The 24,880-nt window shown below is 60.7% G+C and overlaps 2 protein-coding genes across 4 annotated transcripts; one reads left to right on the top strand and one right to left on the bottom strand.

Moving 5' to 3' along the window:
• Nucleotides 1-188: 188 nt before the first annotated feature.
• Nucleotides 189-5,709, bottom strand: MSLN (mesothelin). The gene is made up of 10 exons (XM_069570734.1): nucleotides 3,583-5,709; nucleotides 3,032-3,075; nucleotides 2,824-2,923; nucleotides 2,039-2,217; nucleotides 1,793-1,948; nucleotides 1,476-1,618; nucleotides 1,270-1,397; nucleotides 859-953; nucleotides 462-648; nucleotides 189-386 (listed from the first exon to the last, which is right to left on the bottom strand). Exons 1-10 carry the CDS (start codon nucleotides 3,665-3,667, stop codon nucleotides 292-294), a joined length of 1,212 nt encoding a protein of 403 aa, XP_069426835.1. The 5' UTR covers nucleotides 3,668-5,709; the 3' UTR covers nucleotides 189-291.
• A 12,680-nt stretch (nucleotides 5,710-18,389) lies between these two features.
• Nucleotides 18,390-24,876, top strand: CIAO3 (cytosolic iron-sulfur assembly component 3). Of its 3 annotated transcripts, none has more exons than XM_069570697.1 (11): nucleotides 18,390-18,690; nucleotides 19,516-19,611; nucleotides 20,966-21,109; nucleotides 21,326-21,458; nucleotides 21,938-22,072; nucleotides 22,291-22,409; nucleotides 22,505-22,634; nucleotides 22,743-22,815; nucleotides 23,264-23,401; nucleotides 23,762-23,919; nucleotides 24,001-24,876. In XM_069570697.1, exons 1-11 carry the CDS (start codon nucleotides 18,625-18,627, stop codon nucleotides 24,237-24,239), a joined length of 1,431 nt encoding a protein of 476 aa, XP_069426798.1. In that variant the 5' UTR covers nucleotides 18,390-18,624; the 3' UTR covers nucleotides 24,240-24,876. The 3 variants fall into 3 exon arrangements, with proteins under 3 accessions (XP_069426798.1, XP_069426800.1, XP_069426799.1); XM_069570699.1 differs by lacking the exon at nucleotides 18,390-18,690 and adding an exon at nucleotides 18,717-19,304; XM_069570698.1 differs by lacking the exon at nucleotides 18,390-18,690 and adding an exon at nucleotides 18,717-19,383.
• The last annotated feature ends 4 nt before the right edge of the window (nucleotides 24,877-24,880 follow it).

Raw genomic sequence — 24,880 nt, 5'->3', positions numbered from 1 at the left:
TGTCACCAGAAGCCACCTGGAGCACTGGCCTGGACTCCCTGCGTGGAAACGGCACCAGGGAGGGCCTCCTGCCTGGAGCCCCTCCCCCTTCCAAGTGCGCGTGGGAGGGGCTGCAACCCAGGCGGCCCGTGCAGGAGGCACAGTCGTCAGGGCTCCCCTTCAGTCCTCAGAACACCACGGGGCACCTCTACAAGAGGAGGATGGGGTTCTTTTATTGAGCTTCAGAGCCCTGGGGGTCCAAGCCCGGCGGGGTCTCCACGCAGCGCCGGTCGCCAGGGCACAGTAGCCGGCTCAGCTCAGGACTGAGACCAGGAGCAGACTTGCGGTCACAGTGAGCACAGGTCCAGGCCCTCGTCCGAGGCAGTGGGGGCCTCCGGAGGAGGCCTCTGCACAGAGAAGAGGCGCCTCAGCCCCTGCCCCTCACTCTGCCCCACACCGCCCAGCCGGCCACCCCAGCCCACCTCGGCTGTGGAGGTCCAAGACCAGGTAGCCGTTGGGGACGCCGCCGACGAGCCCCAGCCCCAGCCTGTCCAGGTCCTCCTGCGACTGCCGGGAGATCCAGTCCCGCAGGGGCATGTTCCCTGCCTCAGCCTTCAGGCCCACCAGGTTTGGGCCCAGAAGTTTCTGCACCTCGGCCACGGTTAGCGACTGCCAGAGCCCGCAGGCGGCGGTCAGAGTCATCCTGCCTTTTCCCAGAGACTTCGGGCTTCTCCTCCACCCAAACCACCCCAACACCCCACCCACGGACCCGCCTTAGCCTCTGTAGACCCTGGAAAGGGCTTTGATGGCCGTCCCTCCCAAGACCCCGCCCCTAGAGGCCCCGCCCACGGGAGGCCCCGCCTTTCCCCGCCGTCGTACCAGCACTGCCTCTGTTGGCAGTTTCTTGAAAGCAGCCGCGTCTATACTGATGTTCTGCCAAGTAAAAGCCCGCAGGTCTTCCGTGGAGGCCCCACCTGCCCTCGGGGAGAGAAGCCCCGAGGTGTGAGACCGTGCAGCAGCCCCCAGTCCCACCCTCTGACCACAGGCTACCAGAAGCCCCTTCTTTTACCAAGAGTCCCTTTTCCTAAGGAATTCCTGGGCCCCTGATCGGCCTGCTTGACCACCTGACCCTCTGGGTTGGAAGAGAGGTTGGAGGTGCCCAGAACTCACAGGGTCTCAGCCAACACACACTTGGAGGGACAGACTCTGAACATTGGTCATGCTGCCAGTGGACTGCCCGAAGATGGGGGAACCTCAGGCATCATTCCCCCCGTATCTTCCTGGGCTCACCGAGGAAGGGCTCGATCCTTGTGAAGTATTCAGACCCGCTGACGTTCTGGAAGGCTGTGCGGGCCTTGTGGTAGAGGACAGCCATCTGCAGTGAGCTGCATGCGCCCAGGTCCTGGGGTGTGGTCATCCTGAGGAGGCAGCATGCGGCCGGGCAGTGAGCTCAGAGCACAGCACTCCCACCACCCCTGACAGACCCCAGGACTCACCAAAGCACGCTGAGCTGCACGGAGCCCAGCTGCTCGGGGCGGAGCACGCACAGGTAGGCAGGGCGGAAGGTGGCCAGGGTGTCCAGGGCAGCCTTGTCCAGCTCACCTCCTCCCCCTACATAGCGGGCAATGAGGGCAGCCACCTGTGGGAGGAGGCCACTCAGTGGCTTGGGGCAGGGAGAGGTGTATGCCCCGGGCCTGGACCACCTCACGCCTGTGCCACCCCCAGGCAGTGCCATCTCACACTGCGTCCCCCCAACCGGGCCTGCACAGCCTCACACCCTATGTCTGCCCCTCCCCACCCCCACAGCTCTCACCTGAGCATCCACCCCACGCCCTTGGCTGACTTTGAGCAGAGATTTCACGGTGTCCAGGGAAGTCACATTCCACTTGTGGATGTCCTCAGGGGTGACGTAAAGGAAGAAGTAACTCAGGTGCTCGATCAGGGACTGGGGGTACCCCTGTGGGTAGAACTTCCGGGGGAAGGGACCGTGAGGGCCGCCGCCATGACTGGGGCAGTGGGGACGGCCGCGCTGTGGCAGGCGGGCTGAGCCCTGAACTACCTCATCCAGTTTGCGCTTGAAAATGTGCAGCTGCTGGTAGGTGAAGGGAATGCGGTTCACTTGTCTCATCTGCGTGGCCAGCAGGGCCCCATCCATACAGGCCTCCAGCTCCCACTCCTCATAGAAGAAGAGGTTCTCATCCACCACTTGGGCCTCCCGCCCCGGGGGGCAGGCCTTCTCTGCAGGGACAGCCAGGGGGTGGGGGGTGCTGGGCTTCTCCCGTCAGCTTCCTCCTCCTCCTCCTCCTCCCGCAGGGTCTCCCTTCACTGAGACCCTGAGCAACACAAGACTCTCTGGGCCTCGGTTTGAAAAGTGAAAGTCGCTTAGATGTGTGCGACTCTTTGCAACCCCGTGGACTATACAGTCCATGGAATTCTCCAGGCCAGAACACTGGAGTTGGTAGCCTTTCCCTTCTCCAGGGAATCTTCCCAACCCAGGGATGGAACCCAAGTCTTCCACATCACGGGCGGATTCTTTACCAGCTGAGCCACCAGGGAAGCCCGAGAATCCTGGAGTGGGTAGCCTATCCCTTCTCCCGTGGATCTTCCCGACCCAGGAATCAAACCAGGGTCTCCTGTGTTGCAGGTGGAACTGAGCTATCAGGGAAGCCCGGGTCTCTATTTACTCATCAGCAAAATGGCACGATTCTATTCACTCTCCCGCGTTAGCATGACTGAAGGAGCTCAGTGGCTGGGAAGGGCCGCAGGTACAGGTTGAGGAGACCTCACGGTGCGAGCCCCCAGCCCCCGCCTCCTGACACTGATGGGGCTGGGCTGCATGCTCACTCTCTGCGTCCCGCCAGGCCCTCGGGAGGAGGACGGTCAGCTCAGGCTGCTGCCAGGACACGTCCCGGGATGTGCGCTGCAACCTTGAGGTCAGGAGAGCCTGAGAACAGAGCAGGGCTGGGACTGAGCGGGGAGTGTCCTGGGGTCCGAGGAACCCTGCCCAACCAGGGCCAGAAAACCTTCCCCTGACTCCCCAGAGGGTCCTTACCAGTCCCACGTCTGCAGCCTGGGCCCTGGAAGGTAGAACCCAACCTGCAGGGGAAGGGACACCAAGCTTGAGGGATGGCCAGGGGCTCCACCCTGGGAGGAAGGGAGCCACGGTGGTCCCTCCCAGCCAGCCCCTGGTGTCACGGCCCATGACACCCCACGAAGGAGCACAGGCCTCCCCATCCTCCTCCTGGGGCCCCTCTGCTCAGGGCAGGCAGACACCTGTGCTATGGGCGCCCTCAGTTTGGCCTGTGCCCCCAACACTACCCTGCTTCGGCCTCCAGCCCTGCAGGGCAGAGGGGTCCAGCAGGGCTGCCAGACACAGTCCCCTCTGGGGGCAGAGATGAGGCTAGCCGCCTGCCTGGGACTCGCACCTGCTGACGTTCAGGACAATGGGTCTCCAGATCCAGAGGCACCAATCAGGGTGGGGGCCCCGCCCACAGTGCAGGAGCGCCCGTAGAGCCGGCAGAGCCTTTCCTGGGGCCCCAGCCCCCTGCGGACACCCGAGGCTCTCCGCACTCCAGCATCCGGCCGCCCACCCTCAGTGCTCACCAAGGCAGAGAAGCAGGAGCAGGAGGCTGCCGTGGGCGAGAGTCCTCTGGGATCCCAGGTGGGGCGGAGCGGTCTGCAAGGCCATGGTCTGCGGCGCTCTGGTGTCCGCACCAGTGTGTCACCCCACCGTGGCACCGCCCCAGGCCAGTGCTGAAGGGGCACCGGGGCTGGAGGGCTCAGACCTGCACAAGCCTCCAGGGCGTCTGTGCGGCGGCCCCCAGCACCAGCCGGCCCCGGCCCCGCCCATCTGGGAACCCGGCCCCTCCTGCAGGGTCAGGGTGAGTCAGCCCGGCCCCCAGCCGTGAGGGCCCCAGCTGGCGCAGGTCTCTCGCCCCGCAGGGCAGGGCGGGGGCGGGCAGAAGTCTCCTGTGAGGAGGCAGGGCCGCTGCTGGCTCTGGCTGACCTCGGTTTCCCACTCAACACTGGGGAGCTGAGCGGACCCCGACCCTACCCCACAGCACGGTCATCTCCCCTGGGCTTCGTGCAAACCCAGGTTCTGCGGGGGCACCAGGCTGGCAGGGCCCACCGGGTTCCCTCCTGAGCTCCCCCGCAAAGCAGAGGCCTGGGCAGGGCCAAAGGGAGTTCCCTGGGGCCTAGGGGTCAGGACCCCGGGCTCTCACTGCTGTGGCCCAGCTTCAGCCTCTGGTCGGGGAACTGAGGTCACACGTGCCATGTGGTACAGCCGAAACACAACCGAAGGTGACAGCCCTTCCCGCCAGTCAGCCCCGCGGGTAGGGCAGGCGGACATTCTGGGGGGCCCTCCTGTGCTCTCTGGAGTGGGGCTGGGGGCTGTGGGCCAGTGTGGGCAGGAGGTGGGTGGGGAGTGGCTCTCTGGAGAATATTGTCCCAGAATAGGTGGGGGTCAGAAGGAGACCAAACCGCTGTCCACACGCATCTCCCAGGGAGGCCTGGAGGGGGGCCACCAGGGCCAGGTGGAATGGAACACCCCTTTCCCCCAAACATCCGCCCAGGCCTGTGTCGGGCCCACCCCAGCCCAGAAATGGGGGCACGCTTCTGTGCTTCAGCACCCCCTTTCAGCAGGGCAATGAGCCCAGCCTGTAGGGAGTGTCCTGGGGAGCAGCAAAAGCCCAGGGGGCCCCAGGCGCCCAGACCAGAAAATAGGCAGTTGAGTGGGGCCTTGCCCTGGGGGTGGGTGAGGCCGTGCAGGAGCTCTGTGGCCCCCTGCTGTCTCCCCTGGGCCCCCTAACCCAGCCTCAGGTAACGAGGGACCCCACACCCCAGGTAGGGGTGCCCCCAGAATCTTTGCCAGCCATTGCGGGCCCTGGAACCTGGAACCTTTGCACCCCATACCACCACGCAGGTTAGGTCGGGGCCACTGAGGCACCTCAGCTATGAGCTCCCAGAGTGGCCCAAGTGTGATCACAGGGGTCACGGCTGTTTGAGGCCCCCCAGGCCATGCGTACGAGCGCAACAAGGACACAGGCCGCTCACTGCGCTGTCTCCCTTCACAAGGCTGCTCGACCGCTTCCCTTTCTGGTACCCAGGGTTGTCCCCTCGCGGACCTTGAGTCCTTCAAGACCGGTGTCCACCTGGCTACCTGTCACTCACGAGCCACCTGCACACTCCCCCAAGTGCCCACTGGGTGTGGGCCTGCATCGACACTGCACTCACTGGAGAAGGTGATTCAGGCCCTTGCCCAGGACCTGGGGTGGGCCTGCCTGGCAGCACGTGGGGTCTGGGGTCTGAGTGGACCACCAGCTCATCAGAGAGGCGCACGAGGTAGCGGTGGCCGTGGCCATGTCTGTGTCGGGCTGGCTCCAACACCCAGCCCAAGAGTCCTGAGCTCATGGCCTCCAGCAGGTGCGCAGCTGCAGGACGCTGGTGGAAGCTCTCTCCCTCCCCACCTGTCTCACCACCCACAGACCCTCCCACCCCAGCCCAAGCTCGGCCCCCGAGGTCTGGCTCTCAGCTGGTGGAAAATGAAGTCAGACCACATTCCCTGCCAGCCCCAGGCCACTCTAGTGAGAGAGGGAAGGGGCATAGAATACACATTTAGAGGCTTGGATACAGGATCATTTCGTCCGCCCCAAGCATGGAGACACCTTGTGGCTTGCCCAGGGTCACACAGCATGTCAGGAGCAGCTGGGGCTAGGATGGAGTTGACCCTGTGGGCATAGCCCTCTGAGATCAGGTGAGGTGGTCCCCGCCGCTCCCCAGGTGCAGTGGCGACAAGGGTGAAGCACCAGCGGGGGCAGGAGAGGGGGGCTGCTCTGTCTCCCCCAGCCTCCCAGCTTGGGCCCAGTACCAGCCTCTGCCCTATCCCTGTTCCCAGCAGAGCTGTTTCGCTGGAGGTGCCAACAGAAGTGTCCCGCCATCACCTCCCCCGCACGCCCTCCCTCGTGACCCCACCCCACGTAGATGAGGCCGAGCTCAGTCAAGAGCCTGGAGCCTGGGCTGGGTGCTGAAGACCCTGGTCACTTCCCCAGGGTCAGCGGGGAGGGCCCTGCCCATGGTGACTCTGATGTTCTGGGGTGATCAGCCAGTTCTGAGTCTGTTTCCTCAACTAGGATGCAGACTCCTGGTTTGTCAAGGGAAACAAATGTGGGGCTGGCCAGCAGCTGGGAGGGGTAGGACTCAGGCTGCAGGAATGCATGGGTGGAGACCTGGGGAGGGCGTGGAGGCAGGGGAGCCGCCTCTGCCTTTTCCTCTGTGGGCAGGCGTGGGAGCTCCAGGTTGGCTGACCGTCAGGCACCAGGCATGTGTGGAGAGTCAAGGCCTTGCCTCATCAGGTCTTATTCTCCCACTTCTCAGGTATCAAAACTGAGGCTCAGTGCTGCAGAGGTAAGGCCAGGGAGTGACCCCCAGCTGGTGCTATGAGAATCTCGACCTGAGTCAGCAGGTTCTGGGTGATTGATTGCTGCCTGGCCAGGACATGACCCCTGGGAGTGAGCTCCAGGCTGGGGGCGGTGTGGCGGTGAAGTGGCCAGGGAGGGGGCCTTGGGACCCCACCTACCCATACACTGGCCATCTTCCAGAAGGGAGGTGGAAGACACCTTCCTGCTGCTGTGGCCCCAGGGGTGGACAACGTGCGTCTTTGTGCTTGCTGGACACCAGTGTCTGCATCCTGACTTGGGCACTCGTGGACACTTGTGCAGATCCTGACTTGGCCCTGCAGCCTCCGTGTTCACCCCTGGAGCTGGAGTCCCTGGCAGCTCCTTCGATCCCTGCCCTGCACCCTCGATACTGGAGTCAAGTCTGTCTGCAACACACACCTGCCAGTGTTTCTGTTTGTTGATCTGTGTATGTACAGCTACCCCGTCTCTGACCTCTCTCCATGGGCTGGGTTTTCTATTCTGTGCAGTCAAGCCCGATACCAATTCATACAGAATTCAGGACGGCTGCCAGGTACATCAGGGGAAGAAATGGCAACCCACTCCAGTGTTCTTGCCTGGGAAATCCCATAGACACCAGGGACATGAACTAACTCACAGATAGAAATGTCTTTTTTAAAAAAAGTCATGTTCATAGATAACAACCAAAAAATTCAGGACAAAATATTTAAACACCAATTCCCAGGACTTCAGTGGGTTAAGACTGGGCCCTTCCACTGCAGGGGGGCTGGGTTCAATCCCCGGTTGGGGAACGAAGATTCTGCATGCTGCATGGCATAGCCAGAAAACAATACATTTATTTTTTAAATAACAATTCCAAGGGCTCTGGGGATTGAAGGGAAGGAGGCAGATTTTGGATGGGAATCTAGAAGGTGTCAGGAAGCGTAGATTTCCCTTTGTGGGTGCAGCTTTGTGGGGTGGAGTGCTCAGACAACAGCCCAAATTCCCCATCTTTCTGGTCGAAGGAGCCAGAGAGCAGAGAGTAACTGGAGACCTCTGAAAAGGAGACAGCAGAGGAAGGGACCCCAGATTCTGTGTACGAGCCCCACCCAGCCCCCCAGGGACCCCCGAACCACTGTATGTGTGAGACAGACAGCAGAAATGGCCAACTGGCCAAAACTCTGCCCGCTTTCTGAATGGCAGGGGTCACAGGTCAAGCCTGACCAAGTTCATTCTCCGCCAAAACAGAGGCAGCAACAGCCTTTGTAGAAATATGACAGAATGCAGTGTCTACAGAACAAAACCAGTCGCAACCGTCAGGATAGAATCAAAAGCTGCAGGCACAGGAAGAGCCAGGAGACTGTGACCCGCCCTTCAGGGAGAGGAATCTGCTGGGGCCGATAAGACAGTGTCAGGATTATTAGACGATGAGGTCATGGAAAGAATGGGTTCTCATGCATGCAGAGGTAGGAAAAAATGAAAACAGTCCTTCAAGAACCAAGTAGGAAATTTTAGAAATGAAAAATACAAACTCTGGGATTTAAAAATTCACTAGATGGACTTAGCAGGGTTAATCGCTTCCACTGGAGGGTTAGGTGGGGCCCCCGCAACTGAATTCGGTGAAGTGGCCAGGGAGGGGGCCTTGAATTTGGGGTTCCATGAATTTGGAGATGTGAGGAGTTTCCTCTGTGCCTACTTGCAAGAACTGCAGTTTAAGCCCAAACGACCCAACAGCTGCAGCGCAGGTGGGAACTGACGGTTCACGTCTTACGTTAACTTTGCACAGGAGGTGTGTGAGACTCGTCACTTTTCTTGTTAACATGAAGGCCGTGCTTTGCATGTAAGTTCTATTTTCCCTCCTAACTTTAGGTTGCTTTCGTTAAGAGACACAATCAGGCCCAAAGCAAAAGCTAAATTCCAAAGCCATTCAGTGATAGATGATTCAGGTTAAAGGAATCACGCTAATTGTACGCTTTAAATGGGTGGGTTAGATGGTGTGAGAATTCTTTCTCAGGAAAGCTATTTTTGAAAGACAGGCCAAGGGGCTGAACTGGCTTCCCTGGGGCTCAGTGGCAAAGAACCCACCTGCCAATGCAGGAGACATGGGTCTGATCCCTGGGTTGGGAAGATCCCCTGGAGGTAGAAATGGCAACCCATTCCAGTATTCTTGCCTGGGAAATCCCATGGACACAGAAGCCTGGAGGGCTACAGTTGATGCCCTCGCAAAGAGGCAGACACATCTGAGCAATTGAACAACAGCCAACATACAGTTGGCAAAAGAAGACTTGGGAATGGCCAACGGGCACGTGAAAAGATGCCTGACTCACTGGGGAGGTGCAGATCACACACCACCCCCCACCCCCGCCACAAGACACACACCCGCCCGCCAGAACCAGGACCCTTAACGGGACCAACAAGGACAAGTGTGTCGCGGGCGTGGGGCAGTGGGACTCACACCCGCTGGTGGGAGCACAGGGTGGTGCTGGCATTTCTGCCGGGCGTTTTTGTTTGCTTGGCCATGCTGTACAGCTTGTGGGGTTTCCCGACCAGGGACTGGACCTGGGTGCCCAGCAATGGAAGCGCAGAGTCCTGACCACTGGACCGCCAGGGAATTCCCTTGACTAAGTTGTCTCTTTAAGCCATCTCCCGCCGTAAGCAACGGGACTGAAGATCAGTGTACTGGCCATCACCGGACACGGGAAGGTGAGCTGGCGGCCCTGCACGCTGTTCTGGTCCGTGTGTGTGGAGCCATCGCCCCAGTGGGTGGTGGTCTGGGCTGTCTTGATCCCCCCTCACAGCCAGGTGATGGCAGGTCCCCGAGGGCTGTGCACTAGGGTGCAGTCGCCACCTCCCAAGGGAGATGGCAGGGAGGCAGCGCACTCGGGTCTCTCCTTCTCTCCGTGGGGCGACTTCAGAAATATACTCAGCATGTTCACCCCCACCCCGGGGCACCACAGTGGGCCAGGACCTTGCACGTGGGAGCTGGGTCCTCCTCACCGGGGCGCCGCTCCACACAGGCCGCCCCAGCTGCAGCTGGGACCACCTCTCGGCCCAGAAACCTGGGATCCAGCCGCCGCCGCTGTTTTCCACCCGCTTTCCACTTCTCAGTTTCTTAAGAAGTTGGATATGCTCCTAACCACAGAACGTAGCCATTCCACACCTAAGTAATCGCTCCAGAGAAATATGCCCGGATGTGCACACAAAGCCTTGTACGTGATTATTCGTAGCAACTCTGTTTACAATAGCCCCAGTCAGGGGGAAAAACAAATTTCCATCAATGGACCAACAGGGAAATGAAATACAATATCATTCCTATGATAACGTACTAGTCAGAAATAACAAGGGACAAACTACTGATACATGAAGAAAAAGGATGAGTTTCAGCATCATTATGCCAAGTATATACCGCGTGGTTCCATTTCTACAAAAATGTTAAATTGCAAACTGATCTATCATGACAGAAGCACAGAGGCCATCGCCAGGCAGCGTCACTAAAATTCAGGACTCCTGTTTCTAAGAGTGGCGGCGAGGGGTCTTCTGGGGCGGATGGGAATGTTCTGTCTCGACTGGAATGCAGTTTCACGGGTGTGTGTAACCACCAAAGCTGTTTGGACTGCGCCCTTTTATTGGATGCCTCTATTGTGCGTAAGTTACACAATATGATTGATTTAAAGGTCAGTAGCATAATATTTTAAATGGATAACCAACAAGGACCTATTGTATAGCACAGGGAACTCTGCTCGGAGCTATGTGGCAGCCTGGATGGAAGGGGGGTTGGGGGAGAACATTCGTATGTACGCTGAGTCCCTTCTCTGTTCACCTGAAGCTATCATAACATTGTTAATCCCCTACACCCCAGTACAAAATAGAAAGATCAAAAAAAGGGAAATAAGTAAAAGAGGCAAATCAGGAAAAAAAAAAAAAGATCAAGAGCATAACAGCTGCTGACAAGGACAGGGAGGAACTGTCACGTCGGGCGTTGCAGGTGGGGATATCAAGACAAGCCGCAGCCGCAAAGGACAGTCTGGCAGGTCGTCAGGACTTGAGCCTGGGGCCACCGGGTGACCCCGCAACTGCGATACACCCCAGGCCAGCGGTCCTCAACCTTTGTGGCCCAGGGGCCAGTTTCCTGGAAGAGACTTTTTCCACGGACAGGGGATGCAGAGTCTCTGGAAATCAACCTCACTAGGTAGACAGGACACCAAGCTTTATATGGAAGAACCCAGCCTGATAAAGGGCCCCTGACATTAGTCAATAAATTCAATTCAACCCTAGTGAAAATTCTAGGAGGATCTTTTTTTTAGGAACTCAACAAACTCATTCAAAAAAATAAAGAATAAATATCCATGGTGATATAAAAAGAAGAGGCAAGCTCCCAGATATTAAGACAAAGTCGGAGTGATTAAGATAGGAACAAAGGTTCAGATTAGAGACTTCAGGCAAAACACACCAGTGGCGGGGCTTCATGCCCGGAAGGTGGTTCCTCAAAGCAGCAGAGGCGCAGGTCTGGGGGACCGGTGGTTTGGGAAACAGGATGCCCTGGATGAAGAGAAGGGAAGCAAGACCCCTAGTTTACACCACATGCAAGCTGGATACTAAACACAGTGTGTGGTGGAGGGAGCTATATAGACAGAAAAAAGGCAGTGATTGAGGGAGATGCCCCACAGCAGGACCTTCACTGCAAGGCGTGGGCAACCCGACTTCATCAGAGTCAAGGACCCCTCTCTACTCAGGAGACGAGCCAGCAGCTAACGGCAGCTGTCAGATGGAGAGAAGACAAGTCCAACACCCAAAGCGCCTCGGCTCAGGAAGGAGACCACGTGGGGGACTGCACACCAAGAAAAGCTGGAAACCAGCAGAAACAGGGGCCAGGACACAAGCACGAATTCTCACAGGGAGGCCGAGCGCCTGGTGGCTTGCGAAGCCAGAGCCGACCTTCGCGGGAACCATAGAAAGTCAAATTCAAACAGGAGGTTCACAGAATTAGAAAGTGGACGATAACAAGTGCTGAGACAGAACCAGCGATAGTTATTTTTTTTCTGTAATAAGCAAAAGTAAGTGACGCTCATTGAAGAAATGTAGAGACGCGTGGAGAGGAGGCGCGGCCCTGCTCCTCAAGGGGCTTCCCTGGCTCGTGGCCGGCTTTGCACTCAGCCCCCCTTGGGTGAGGCCCCCACTTGTCCTGCCAGCTGTTGCTCCCAGGCAGTCCTTGGCTTTTCCACTCTCTTTGGACAAACAAAGCAACTTTGGGGCTGTTTATTCTGCCCATTAATTTTTTTTCTTTTATTTTCACACAGCTATATCCATTCTCATCAGGGCACCCCCAGCCACACCTGAGAATCTGGATAAACAGTCACCGGCTTTGCTGGTTCCCCCCAGGACCCATTTAGCTCTGATCCGATAATCCCCACGAGGCCCAGGGCAGCCAGCCAGCTCCCCCGGGAGGATCCACGTCCTCAGAGGGCAGGAGCCGTGCCCCAAGCTCAGGAGGCTGGCTCCTGCTCTGGCTTCTCAAACAGTTTGTCCCCCAGTGTGGGCAAAATAGGGAAGGGGACTGGAGGCTGCTGCTGGCCTGGAGCCAGGGGTCAACCTGTCAGTGGTCCTCTGTTCCTGGTCACCTCCTCCAGGAAGCCTTCCTCACCTCAATTCAGTCAGCTCCGCTGGCTGTGTGCCTGAGTGCACTGGCCTGGCCTTCTTCCCAGGTGTGCTGGTGCCGTGAGTGGCTCTCTTGGGCCGGGGGTACCAGACAGCCACTTGCCCAGCTTATCTCATGCCCAGCTGCCCAGTGCTGCCCAGCCACCTCCCGCTGGGCCTCTGCTGCCGCCTGGGCCCAGCCCGCAGGGGCAGTGCCGCCAGGATGTCCGGCTCTGTGGCCAGGCTTGCCTGTGGCTGTAGATGGCACTGTCTGGTCCAGATCCTGGGGACCTTCCTGCGATGACTTCAGCAGATAGAGGCACGGGCAGGCATGGGCGGCCTGGTGCTGTGGGTTGGGGGGGGGGGTGGAGAGTGGCAGAAGGCTGGGTGTCACCCTGTTCACATGCCCTGACCCCAAAGTGAGGGGCTGCTGCAGGATCTCCAGCGGCTCCAGCGCCAGCGCCCACAGCATCTGCTGAAACTTCCTGCCCTGCAAGCTGTCTGGGGGTGAGCAGGGCCACCTTAACTCTCCGACCCCAACCCCACCACAGTCTGGGGTCCTGGGGTGTGTTCACTGGGGGCAGCGGATGGGCAGGGTTTGGGAGCAGCCCTGGCTAGAGTCAGAGGTCAGGCTCGGACCCCGAAGGGCCTATCCCAAGGTCAGGCTTGGGGGCCATCTCCCCGCAGATGTCTCAACCCCAGTGTGGGCAGAAAGGGGCACACACATCTGTACCCCAGAGTCTGTGCAAACTCCCAGCTGTGGAGGGAAAGGACCTGGGGAACCACCCGTCTCCAGTTCAGCACCTGCTCGGAAGGAACCTGAGGCTGGGGTTGGCGGGGGAGCAGGCAGGGCGAGGAACGGGAGAGGCGAGGGGAAGGCAACTTGAGCAGTCAGGCAGGGGCACGGTGTCAGGGTGGGGCCAGGCTGATGGGCAGTGCCACCAGCTGGGGCTGGCCACCAGCCCCAGGGCCTCAGGTGCCATCATCACCCGGAAGCTGGATGAGGACCAGGCCTTGGACCAGCTCTTCCTGGAACTCTGAGGGTGGGCCTTGGGACTGGCACCTTGCCTTGGCATGGCTGGTGTCCTGGGCACCCAGGTGTGGCGTGCCGAGCCCCTCCCACTCTGCCCTCAGGCTGGGGCTCGTCCCACACCAATCAGGCAGGGGGGTTGACAGACGGAAGTCAGGAGGGTCAGACTGGCAGGAGGGGTCAGACTGGCAGGAGGGGCACAGGGATGATGCCCCCGAGGCTCGCCTGGTGCTCTGGCCGCCAGCACACCAGAGGGGGCCCTGCTCATGAACCTGGACCCCAGGCAGTCTGGGTGGGCAGTCCAGCTCCACCCTGACTGTCACGTTCTCGGGGCCAGGCTGGTGGAGCAGCTACGGACGCCCCCCGCCCCCGCCCAGAGTCCTGCTGCGAGGGCCAAGGGGAGGGGAGCAAGGGGGGATGAGGAGGGTGCCGGGGGGGCTGGGGCCCAACGACAGGGACCGAGGGGGCCACCAGTCCCACGACACTTGCAGGGGCTGCCTCTCCAGAAATCAAGCCCCCAAGACCTGCGGTTGAGCCTGCGGCTCTGCACGCTGTAGGCACCTGAGGGAGTGAGGCCTGGGTGGGGATCCCCACCCCACCCAGCAGCCTTGCAGCCCTGCTGCCAGGCACATGCCACCTCGGAGGCTCCAGGTGCCCCCTGACGACCTGTGGGCTGAATACAAAGTGTGGGTGAGAGGCACCAAAGTGTGGGCCGGCCTTGACACTCTGACAAGGTGGCCGGGGCGACAGCACCAGCAACCAGCTGCAAACCTGCCATCAGGGTAGGCCGAGACAATGCTTTAGCGGACTCCCTGGAGAGTCAGACCCCCTCAAACCAGCTATGACCAGTGCTCACCCTCGGAGAAACAGACCAGGTGCCTGGCCGCCATCCTCACAGGCCCCAAGCCCTGAGGCTCCACGATGGAGGCGGGCCCTGTGCCCAGCACCCCGCAGCCGGTGGGGGGCTACCCCCTCAGCCTCCCGCCCCAGCACTGCTTGGCCTACCGTCCAGAGAGGCGGCCTCCTGGGCCAGGGCGGGGCCAGCCTCCCGTGCGTGCGAGTTCTGGAGTGTCACTACCGCACGCCGCGAGGGCCTCTCTGGGACCAACTCTTTCTGCTGCTTCCTGCAGCCCCCCGGCCCCGGGCAGCAGCAGCAACGGGGACCCCGAAGGGCTGCTGGGCTCTCCCGGAGCCCTCTCCTCTCCAGCCCTGGCCCTGGCTACACAGCGGGTCACACGGGCCCCTCATTAGGCGCCAATTGCCGCGGGCGCTGGGCCCCCAGGGCCGCTGCTGCGATCACACCTGTTGACAAGCCGGGTCGGCCCGGCGGGAAGGCGCGCGGCGTTGATGATGCCGCTAATGATGTGTTCTTGGCCCACAGTGATTCTCTTCCACTAATAAAGCCCTGCGCAGCCTGGGGCTGCAGGTCTCGCCTCGCAGAGCCCGGAGGGCTCCGGTGGGGATGCCTCAAGCCACATTTCCTACAAAGGTCGACTCCTCTCTGGGGTTCTAGACTGAGAAGCACAGGGACCCGCCCCACGTGGGCTCCCCACACCCAGCGCTCAGAGTCTGGAGCTGCTCAGAGGGCAGCGGGAGGGTCTGCACCGACTGGCCGGGAGGCCGCGCCCCCATGCCCACCGAGTCAGGGCTGCGGGAGCACCTGGGACCAACAGAGACCAAGCTGACCTGCCCAGAGCCGCCGCGGGTGAAGACTCTCACCTTGTAAGGAGACCCTAGCGGGGTGCCCGTACTGACAGCACAGTCCCCGGTTTACGAAAAGGAAGAGGAGAGCTTGGAAGGCAAGAGCCCTGTGGCTGGGTACGAGGCTGGCCTGGCACCGGGACGGTTGCCTGGGGCAGGCCCTGGGACACGAGGCCCTGCAGCCATGTGGGCAAGGCCTGCGGCCCCGCAGTCTCCCCATTCTTTTCACCCGGTGGCTCCCGGCCCCAAGCTTAATACGGAGCACCTTTCAGCAGGTGGCCCTGCCAAGCTGGGGCAGCAGCAGTAAGCCCCTGCCCCTGGCCCAAGTCACCCCCCCAGTCCAACCCCCATGGGGGCAGCTGGGGGGTCCGTGGACCACAGACACCTTGACCGCGTGGGCTGCACCCTCGAGGCATATCCCTGCTCCTACACCCCAGCCAGCCATGTGGAACCCCACTTCTGTCCAGCTTCTTGGGGGTATTGACCCACACCACCATAACATAGAGAACATGTTTCAAAATCACGTTTCGGAACATTTTTATTTTGGGAAAGACAAACTACCTTTTACTTGTCCCCACCGGGGTCACTGTATTCCCACTGCACACAGACTGCCTGGCAAAGACAGCTGCTGGCCCAGCCCGGGACGGATGGTCCTCGGCACCGAGGCCCGTGTCCCCTCTGTCTGCCTGTGTCCCCTGTACCTGCCTGTCTGCCGGCCCCTAGAGGAGGGGGCTACAGCCAGGTGAGCCACACCCCATCATGCGGCCCTCTGCTGAACCCCCCGATTCCCATGAAAACATGGACACGTGGCCTGCGGTGGACTGAATGGTGCTTTCCTGCAGAACCTGTGGACGGGGCCTTATTTGGAAAAAGAGCCTTTGCAGACATAATTAAGTCAAGGCTCTTGAGAGGAGCTCATCCCGGATTAGGGCCCCAAACCCAGCGATCCTTACAGGATCAGAGAAGTGGGGAGACACAGGCGCCACGTGACAATGGGGACAGAGGCTGGAGGGACGCAGCCCACGCCCGGGAGGCATGGACGCCCAGAGGCTAGAGGGTGGGACGGATCCCCCTGGAGCCGTTAGCGGGGCCCAGGCCTGCCAACACATTGATTTCAGACTTCGGGCCCCCAAACCACGAGAGAAAACTCTTCTGCGGTTGCAAGCTTCCCAGCTGTGGTTTTGTCCCCGAAGCCGCACGGTTCCGACTCCTCACAGGGTGAAACTGAGTCCACGGGCAGGAGGGCTCAGTAGATCCACATGCCTTGGTAGAAACCCCGCCTGCTCCTGTCCAACCACCAGACGCTTGACGGTCAGGTTTGGACAAAGCAGGTCCTGCGGGCGCGGCCAGAGCAGAGGACGAGCTCTGCACCGGCTCGGGTTCAGGGACAGGGGTGCCCACACACAGCCAGAGCGTCAGAGAAGGTGCCTACCAGCCTGGCCTCAGGAGCCTCGGCCCCTCCCGGTGTCCTCCTCTGGCTCTCGCGGTCCCCCACGTGTGTAAACACTGGCATTGCACATGGGAAGCGCAAGGTGAACGCGCGATAACGACAATGATGAAATAATTTGCAAAGCATGAGAGCACACACACTGGAGGCGAGCTGTGTCGTTGGCACAAGAGCCTGGCGGCTCTAGGGACACGGCTGTGAGTTAATAAAATACCCCAAGGGGCTGAAAAGTCCCCGCTCTTGGCTCTGCTCAGAGCAGGCAGGAGGAAGACGGGCCCCCATCGTATGCACGCGTGTGTATGTGTCAGAGAGAGAGAGGTCAGAAACCCCTGTTCAGCTTTTTTAACCAGAAGCTGGCTCTGGCACTCCCCCAGGCCCTCCTACAGGGGTAGAGCAGGGTGTGCTTACTTCCTGGGCCTCTGGGGGCCTCTTGGGGTAGCCAGCTTGAGCGGCAGCCTCCAGCCCCATTTTTAAAAATAGCTTTAAAGAGATATAAATACACATACCAAGCAATTTACCCATTTGTAGTGTGCGATTCAATGGTTTTTAACATAATACACTATTAATTGCTGTTATGTATGTTTTAACACAATTTTAAAATTAATAGTGTATTATGTTAAAAACCATTGAACCACACACTACAAATGGGTGAATTGCTTGGTATGTGTATTTATATCTCTTTAAAGCTATTTTTAAAACAGCCTGGTAGCTCAGTGGTAAAGAACCCACTTGCCAATGTGTGAGATGCGGGTTTGATCCCTGGGTTGGGAAGATTCCCTGGAGTAAAAAATGGCAACCCACTCCAATAATCTTGGCTGGAAAATTCCACAGACAAGAGGAGCCTGTCTGTGGGCTACAGTGGGGCTACAGGTGGGCTACAGTCTGCGGGGTCTCAAAGAATCAGATACGACTGAGCACACACACAGTAGTGAGACTGTCAAGATTTCAGGTGCCGTACTCCAGCCCTTAGGCAGATATTGCCAGGACATGGAGGGGATGCCGGGGCCTGGAAGCCCGCAGTACAGCTCCTTGGGAAAACCCCTCTTGATGCTGAGAAGGAACTCCCATCCTGGGAGCCAAGAGGAGCAGCTGCAGGGGCTGGAGGTCACGCCGGCTTGTGGGCCACAGCCCCCTGGACTCCACACTTAATCCACAGGCAGATGAAGAGTCAGCAGGTAGCGCCCACCTCAGGCAAGAACACCAAGAGTGGAGGCTGCGGTGGGCTCCCAAAACGTGAGATCACGCCCAGGGGATAGTCTGGGGCTGACCCTGCCAGGGTACCTTCAGGGCTGGGCCCAAGCTTCGAGGATGCACCAGATTTGACCACTGGGGTTTTCTGGAAAGCCCCCACAGGAAGTGGTCATTAAATGTATATGAGGAAGACGTCCTTGGTGGTCCAGTGGTTGAGAATCCACCTTCCCACGCAGTGGACATAGCTTCGATCCCTGGTCGGGAACTAACATGCCAGATGCCACGGGACAGCTAAGCCCAAGCCGCAGCTACCGCCCCTGCGCTCCAGAGCCGCGGCTCCGCTAGAAGGGACGCCCCGAGCGCCGGAACGGAGACCCAGCGCAGCCAAGATGAAAATAATAATAAAGACTTAAAGAATGTATATGACCACTCAAGAACTGAGTCCAGCCAGCAGCGTTCTATCCGCGTTCCACAGAGAAAAGGGCTTTTCTCAGGCTGCAGCTGGGTCTGCTAAGTCGCTTCAGTCGTGTCCGACTCTGTGCGACCCCAGAGACGGCAGCCACCAGGCTCCCCCGTCCCTGGGACTCTCCAAGCAAGAACACTGGAGTGGGTTGCCATTTCCTTCTCCTGGCTGGTCTCCGGAAAAACCAGGGGCGGGCTTGCCAACTCACGGGACGCGGGTTCGATCCTCAGGCGGGGAAGATCCCCTGGCGGAGGAACTGGCAACCCACTCCAGTGTTCTTGCCTGGGAAACACCATGGACAGAGCAGCCACGGGGTCGCAAAGGCGTCGGACACGACCACATAATTGAGCACACACCCTCCCAGAGCCGTGGGGCCCTGCACCGGCCAGCAGCCTCGGGGGAGCCGCTCCGCACCCCTGCTCCCATTCCCTTCTCACTCCAACCGAAGCTGGCCGCGTCTGCGCGCCCGGCGCCCTTCTGGGTTCTTGGGCTGGTCCAGAACCAAGAACAGCGCCTCCGCAGCTTCTCTCCGGGGCTGAGACTGGTGGAGGCGAGCCCGGCGCGCAGGCGGGTTGCGCGGGTTGCGCGGTGCCCGGCCCGCCAGCAGGGCGCAGGTTGCGCGGTGCCCGGCCCGCCAGCAGGGGGCGCACGCCCCTGGGAGCCCGGCCGAGGGGCCAACTGCGCGTGCGCACGCGGCGCTTACCGGCAGTGTGGCGGAACTGTCTCGCTGTTTCGCGGCGTTTGGCGACGCCGTCCGCGCCGGGGCCGGCGGCAGTGTGGCGCCATGGCGTCGCCCTTCAGCGGGGCCGTGCAGCTGACGGACTTGGACGACTTCATCTCGCCGTCTCAGGTGGGCGGGCTGGGCGGCTGCTTAGCGCGAGGAGTCCTCTCCGCTGCGGTCTCCCCCGCCACCCCGAGAGAGGGGCTCGGAATCGGGGGGGCCTGCTGGGTCGCACAGCCCCGCGGTTTCCGTGTCCCCTTCCCGGGCGGCCGCGACAACCAGAGTGAGCCGGCTCGGGCCCGGGAGGCCCCGCCGAACTTCCCTGGCCGGCCCCTCGCCCCGGCGCGAGGGCAAGCGGGGCGTTCTGCTGCGGTCGGCGTGGGTGTCGCCCCCGCGCGAGGAGACAGAGCGTGTCCCCAAGGGGACAGGCCAGCCGCACGTGAGGGCCGCCGGCCGCCTCCCCTGCGGCCCCGCTTATCGGTTGCCGGCAGCCGCGCGGGCCCAGGGCTCGGCCAAGGCGTGCCGGGGGCGTGGGGTTGAGGCGGGGCGCGAGGGGCCGGACGGACCTCCTGCCGAGGCTTTCCGGGGCTGCTCGCTGGGAACGGAGAGGAACGGGGGAGAAAGGAATCTTTTTCCAGGAACTGGGCGGGGCAGAGCTTTTCAGCCGACCCTCGGCCTCCAGTGAAACACTGGCCCTCCGTGCGGTGCCCCACCCGCCATTTACTGGCGGTGTCCGCGGACAGGTTAGGTTGGCCCCACCGCCTGCACCTGCATCAGGTCAGCGACCTCGATGCGGGCAGTGTGTGAACGCGCGCGAGTAGGGTAAGCAGCCACAGCGCCAAGACCGCTTCTGCGGTGGGAAGGCCGGAATCAGGGCAGAGTTTTCGTCCCAGGCGGTGTGGGGGCCTCTCCGCCGCCGTGCGCTCAGGCGCCCTTCGGGTCTTTTATGGGTAGGACTGCATCAAGCCCATGAAGGTCGATAGGAGGCCGGGAAGCGGCGTGGCCAAGATCCACATCGAAGATGACGGGAGTTACTTCCAAGTCAGTCAGGTAAGTTCCAGCCCAGCTGACTGTCCAGTGACAGGTGCAGTGACCATGGCCCCTTCCACGTGTCACCAGCCCGTTTTCAGGTGTGCACTGCAGAGGGCTCCTTGCAGAGGTGGCAGTTCTGGCATCCCTCTCTCTCAAGTTCTAATTGTGTAACATTTTCTAGTCCAGACCACTTGTTCTTAGTGAAAGCTACTTCCTGTGTAACTGAGCAATGCCAAGACCCTGCTCCCACGGCGTTAAAGTTGACACCCTGACTGTCTGCCATTTGGATCCTCGAGAACACCCATGCTGTCCCAAGGACTGCAGGCACCACTGGGCGCACCGGCCCAGGGGTCCCTCCCAGCAAGCGAGGAGCCACAGGATGGCTCGCGGCAGGCCAGACAGCGGGAGCCAGCGATTCCGGGGAAGGAGTCGCTGTTTACTCAGCCCTGGAGGACGACCTGGCAGCCCAGCTGGGGTCCCGCCTGAGCCCAGCAAGCACGGGAGGCGGGGTCCTTCATGGGGCCAGGGGCCCTGCTCCAGGGCAGCAGGGGTTGACCTGGAGGGAAGGCCGAAGCACATCAGTCCCTGCTGGCCTCGAGGCTGGCCTGGCCAGGAAAGCACCCTGAGCTCAGACTGCTGCTGCAGGGCCTCTCGAGCAGACTGGGAGGGGGTCTCGGCTAGTCAGCCCCTGGTCACACTTTGGGCCCTGAAGCTTTCCCGGCCCTGACTCAGACCACTCCTATGTGTGCAGAGGAAGTGAGGGCTCTGCTGGGCCCGTTTGCAGCTCAGAGCTGCCCAGCCACCGGCCTGGAGACCAGTGTGAATGCCCAGTCCTCGACTGTCTGGCATCGTAACTGCCCCTTGCATGCCTCGCCCACTCTTCTCTGTGCAGGTGTTGGGGGACACAGGCTCCCACCATCTCCTCCTCCCTGTCCCTCTGTCCTTTCTTCTTTCATCTTCGCCCTTGCCTTTCTCTTCCTTCTCCTTTCAGAGCCTGGCCTTGAGCATTTTCCTGTCCCCACAGCACTTTCCTGTCCCCCTAGGCACAGTCTGGGGACCAGTGACGAGTCGGCTGCATCTTTGCACATTTAATGTCCATGTCCCGCCCCTGGCGGGCAGCAAGGCTCTTTAATACAATATGCCAGCCAAGTTTGTACCCGAGTTAGGATTTGGTGCTTCTAGGAAAGTTTAGAACATATATTTCTGTCCTAAATATTTAATTTCTAAACACGGCACATACAGCCAGCCAGCTGCCACGCTGCTTGTCAGCGCTGTGAGCCAGAGAATGAAGCTCTCCCATGGGTCCCGTCATCCTGAGCGCTGTTTCCTTGTGTGGAAGGGCCCTTGGGGTACTGGGTTCTCATGCTTCTAGGATGGAGGGATGAAGAAGCTGGAGAAGGCCAAGATCTCGCTGGACGACTGCCTGGCGTGCAGTGGCTGTGTCACCTCAGCGGAGACCGTGCTTATTACTCAGCAGAGCCACGAGGAGCTGCGGAAGGTTCTAGGTGCCAATAAGGTGAGCGGTGGGCTGTCTTCAGATGCCACTCTCACCCAGCGTCCCTCACTAGTGTCGTCGGGGCAGCTCATCTCCTGGTGCTACTTCTCCTGGGGACTCCTGGCGTTGAAGCGTTAACCCTGAACTTCGAGTTCTGTGTGTTTGCAAAATTGACATGCCCTGATGTGGTCAGGCTGTAAACCACACAGAGTGAGCCGTGGGTCCCGTGCTTTGCAGACAGCAGCCCCTGATCAGCAGAAGCTGGTTGTCATCTCGGTCTCGCCTCAGTCTAGAGCGTCGCTGGCTGTGAGGTTTCAGCTGAATCCTACGGATACCGCCAGGAAATTAACAGCATTCTTTAAAAAAATAGGTAGGTGCTGAACCTTGGCAAGCTCCTGTGTGGACATGGGGCTAAGGTGACACCCGGCGGTCACTGGACTTAGTGTATCAGAAGCTCTGTTGGAGGTTGATTCAGCTTGAGGTTCTGTTGTGATGATTGAGAGCAGGGCCTTTTAATAAAAAAAAAAAACAAAAAAACCCTCAGTTTTGATGCTGCACATCCCTGAGCCTGGAGTTCACCTACTCTTTACTTCGTTTTTAAATTATCACCACCAAGGCACAGTTCTCAGGCCTGAGTTTGGCTCCTGGTCGGCCCCTGCATGCCAGGGGCAGGGCTGGGAGGGCATAGAGGGCTCAGTGCCGGTGGCTGTGCTGGCGTGTGTGGGGTGGCGCCTGCAGGCCCAAGCTCAGAGGCAGGGCGCCGGGCATCCACCACGGGCGCGTCCGGTGACGCCTGCCCACCCTGGGCGCAGCCGTCCTTCCGGGAGTGAGATGGGTGCTCCCTCACAGGCGCACACTACGTGTTCGACACCGCCTTCTCGAGGAACTTCAGCCTCCTCGAAAGCCAGCGGGAGTTCGTGCGGCGGTTCCGAGGACAGGCCAACCCCGAGCAGGCCCTGCCCGTGCTGACTTCTGCCTGCCCAGGTGTGCGCCCGCGGCTGGTAGCTGGACGTGGTGAGGAGGGTGGGGGCTCTTTGGCAGGAGCCGCTTCAGTACCTGAGGGGTGATCATGGGGGTGCTAGAGACACGTGTCGGCAAGAGCAGAGCAGGGGGCTCCTTAGTGGGACCCTAATCCCTTGCATGAGTCGGGCCACCCCCAGAAGTCACCTCACCGCCCCTCTCACGCCCTGCGTTGGCCTCAGGCTGGATCTGCTACGCTGAGAAGACCCACGGGAACACCCTCCTTCCCCACATCAGCACTGCGCGGTCCCCACAGCAGGTCATGGGCTCCCTGGTCAAGGATTTCTTTGCCCAGCAGCAGGTAACAGGGACCCAGAGTGAACCCCCCTGCGGCGCCCCCCACGCCTCCCCCCATCAGCCCCGCACCACTGCCTCACTGCCACGCCCTGCGCACAGCGTCTGACTCCCGACAAGGTCTACCACGTGACAGTAATGCCCTGCTACGACAAAAAGCTGGAAGCCTCCAGACCCGACTTCTTCAGCCAGGAGCACCAGACACGCGACGTGGACTGTGTCATCACCACAGGTGCGAGGCCGGGCCAGCCGGCGCCGTGACCGGGAGCCCTGCGTCTGCAACGGCCTCTCTTGCTCTTGAGACTCAGCTGAAGCACGTCTGTGCTGTGGTCTCCTGCAGGTGAAGTCTTCAAGCTGCTGGAAGAAGAAGGGGTCTCGCTGTCGGAGCTGGAGCCGGCTCCTCTGGACAGTCTGTACGTTATCACTGGCCGTGTCGGACGGGCTGTAAGCTTACCCAGCACCGGGTGCTCTCCACCGGGGTGTCCCAAAGGTCCAGATGGGTGGCAGAAGAGGCCGTGGCCCTTGACGCAGGCACTGGCCTCCTCCCTTTTCCCTCGCCTGGCCTCCCTCGGCCCCTCGTGTGCCTCGGTGTCCAAGATGCTTGAGCTCCCGACAGCTGGCCGATGGTCGTCAGAGCTGACCCTGACTTCACACAGGTCTGAGCTCCCCGGGACAGGTGGTACGACAGAGGGGACAGTCCTTTGCTGCACAAGCCTCCTCCCGACACACCTTCAAAGCCTTGGGCTCTATGGCTCATCTTCGGCTTAGAAAGCAAAGGCTCTCAAACCTAAGACAGAGGTTGCTCAGAGGCCTCGGGGGGCAGCGGCCCCAACACCACCTGAGGCCTGGCCTCTTCCCCAGGTGCAGCAGTGCCTCTGCCCAGGAGCCCACCAGCCATCGGGGCGGGGGCTCAGGGGGCTACCTGGAGCACGTGTTCCGGCATGCAGCCCAGGAGCTCTTCGGGATCCATGTCACTGAGGTCACCTACAGACCCCTGAGGTCAGTGGGGAGGGCCGTAGCTGGGCCCTACGCTCTAGCTCAGGTGACGGGACCAGCACTCCCGAGCCCTGGGTCTCCTCATGGTAGAGCTCAATGTCCCCTACCCACAGCACCGGGGTACACGGGGGCAGTACGGAGCTCCTGGCACACACTGTGTCCTGATGTGAGCCCCCGCTCCAAGGAGGGTGGGCTGGGGCTCATCTGACCGTGGGAAGGAGGGGTTCCCATTCTACAGACCAGGAACCTGAGGCTGGGGCTACCTGCCCCACTGGTGGGAAGGAGCTTCTTCCCCTCCCCCTCACCGCCCTCACCGGGAGTGAGCCTGGTGTGCTGTGTGGACAGCCAGGTCTGTGCCCTCAGGAACAAGGACCTCCAGGAGGTGATTCTAGAGAGGGAGGGCCAAGTCCTGCTGCACTTCGCCGCAGCCTACGGCTTCCGCAACATCCAGAACCTGGTGCAGAAGCTCAAGCGCGGGCGCTGCCCGTACCACTACGTGGAGGTCATGGCCTGCCCCGCAGGTAGCTACGGGCAGGGGGCCCGCGGGATCCTGCGTGCCAGCTGGCACCCTCCATGACCACACCTGCCCTCCTCCGCCACAGGGTGCCTCAATGGAGGGGGACAGCTCAAGGCCCCTGACACGCCCGGCAAGGAGCTCCTGCAGCAGGTCGAGAGGCTGTATGGCCTAGTCAGGACAGAAGCACCGGAGGATGCACCCGGGGTCCAGGAGCTATACGAGCGCTGGCTGCAGGGTGCAGGCTCGGAGCGGGCTGGCCGCCTGCTGCACACCAGCTACCACGCGGTGGAGAAGGCTGGCTCTGGACTCAGTATCAGGTGGTAGAGGCCTCACGGGTCCAGCCGGTCCACTGCCACCAACACCAGGACTCCTGAGAAGGTGGGGGGTCTCCAGCAGGGCAGTTGCCCGAGACTCCGAGGGGCACCCCAAAATGCTGCAGGGACACTGGGACCCTTGGAGCAATGGAACTCGGGATCACTCTCACGTGGACTCCTCCTTTGGGGCTGCAGGCTCTACCGGCCGCTGGCCCTCTCCATGGTCCTGAGCCCTGAGAGACCCGGGCTCCCCCTGGGTGTGGGGTCTTAGCTCGTCCCGTGGGAGGGCTCCTCACCCTCCATCTCTAGAGTCCCCCCAAACTCCTGTGGGGTGGTGGTGACAGGCTGGACCTGCCTGGCTGGTGAGGTCACAGCAAAGCCTGGGGGACCTGCCACACTGGGCAGTCGAGGACACTGGCCGGACACAGGCAGCCGGCCCGTGACTCCACCTGGGGTGGGGTGCCTCTCCACCGAGACCAGGTGTCTGACGGCTGTGATGCCTGGGGCCGGAGAACCTGCCTCCCGGGGGTGAGTCCTGTGTCCACAGCTGGACCCCCACTGGCTGGGGCCGGGGCGGGGCAGACTGAGTCAGCCCCCCAGGCAAATGCCTGAGAAGCTCATCTCTAGTAAAAACAGCTTCTTTTTGAGAGT

Source organism: Ovis canadensis, chromosome 24 (genome assembly GCF_042477335.2).
Source record: "Ovis canadensis isolate MfBH-ARS-UI-01 breed Bighorn chromosome 24, ARS-UI_OviCan_v2, whole genome shotgun sequence".
Lineage (NCBI taxonomy): Eukaryota > Metazoa > Chordata > Mammalia > Artiodactyla > Bovidae > Ovis > Ovis canadensis.
The sequence above is the reverse complement of the archived record's forward strand: the minus strand, read 5'-3'. Positions and strand labels throughout refer to the sequence as shown.

Bases quoted from the DNA above. Each gene is read 5' to 3' on its own strand.
- MSLN (XM_069570734.1), bottom strand. From the start codon at position 3,667: ATGGCCTTGCAGACCGCTCCGCCCCACCTGGGATCCCAGAGGACTCTC. The intron at 1,949-2,038 runs GTAGTTCAGGGC...TTCCCCCGGAAG, and splicing joins TCAAGCGCAAACTGGATGAG to TTCTACCCACAGGGGTACCC. The intron at 1,398-1,475 runs GTGAGTCCTGGG...CTGCCTCCTCAG, and splicing joins GTGCAGCTCAGCGTGCTTTG to GATGACCACACCCCAGGACC.
- CIAO3 (XM_069570697.1), top strand. From the start codon at position 18,625: ATGGCGTCGCCCTTCAGCGGGGCCGTGCAGCTGACGGACTTGGACGAC. The intron at 21,110-21,325 runs GTGAGCGGTGGG...CGTGCTTTGCAG, and splicing joins AGGTTCTAGGTGCCAATAAG to ACAGCAGCCCCTGATCAGCA. The intron at 23,920-24,000 runs GTAGCTACGGGC...CCTCCGCCACAG, and splicing joins GGTCATGGCCTGCCCCGCAG to GGTGCCTCAATGGAGGGGGA.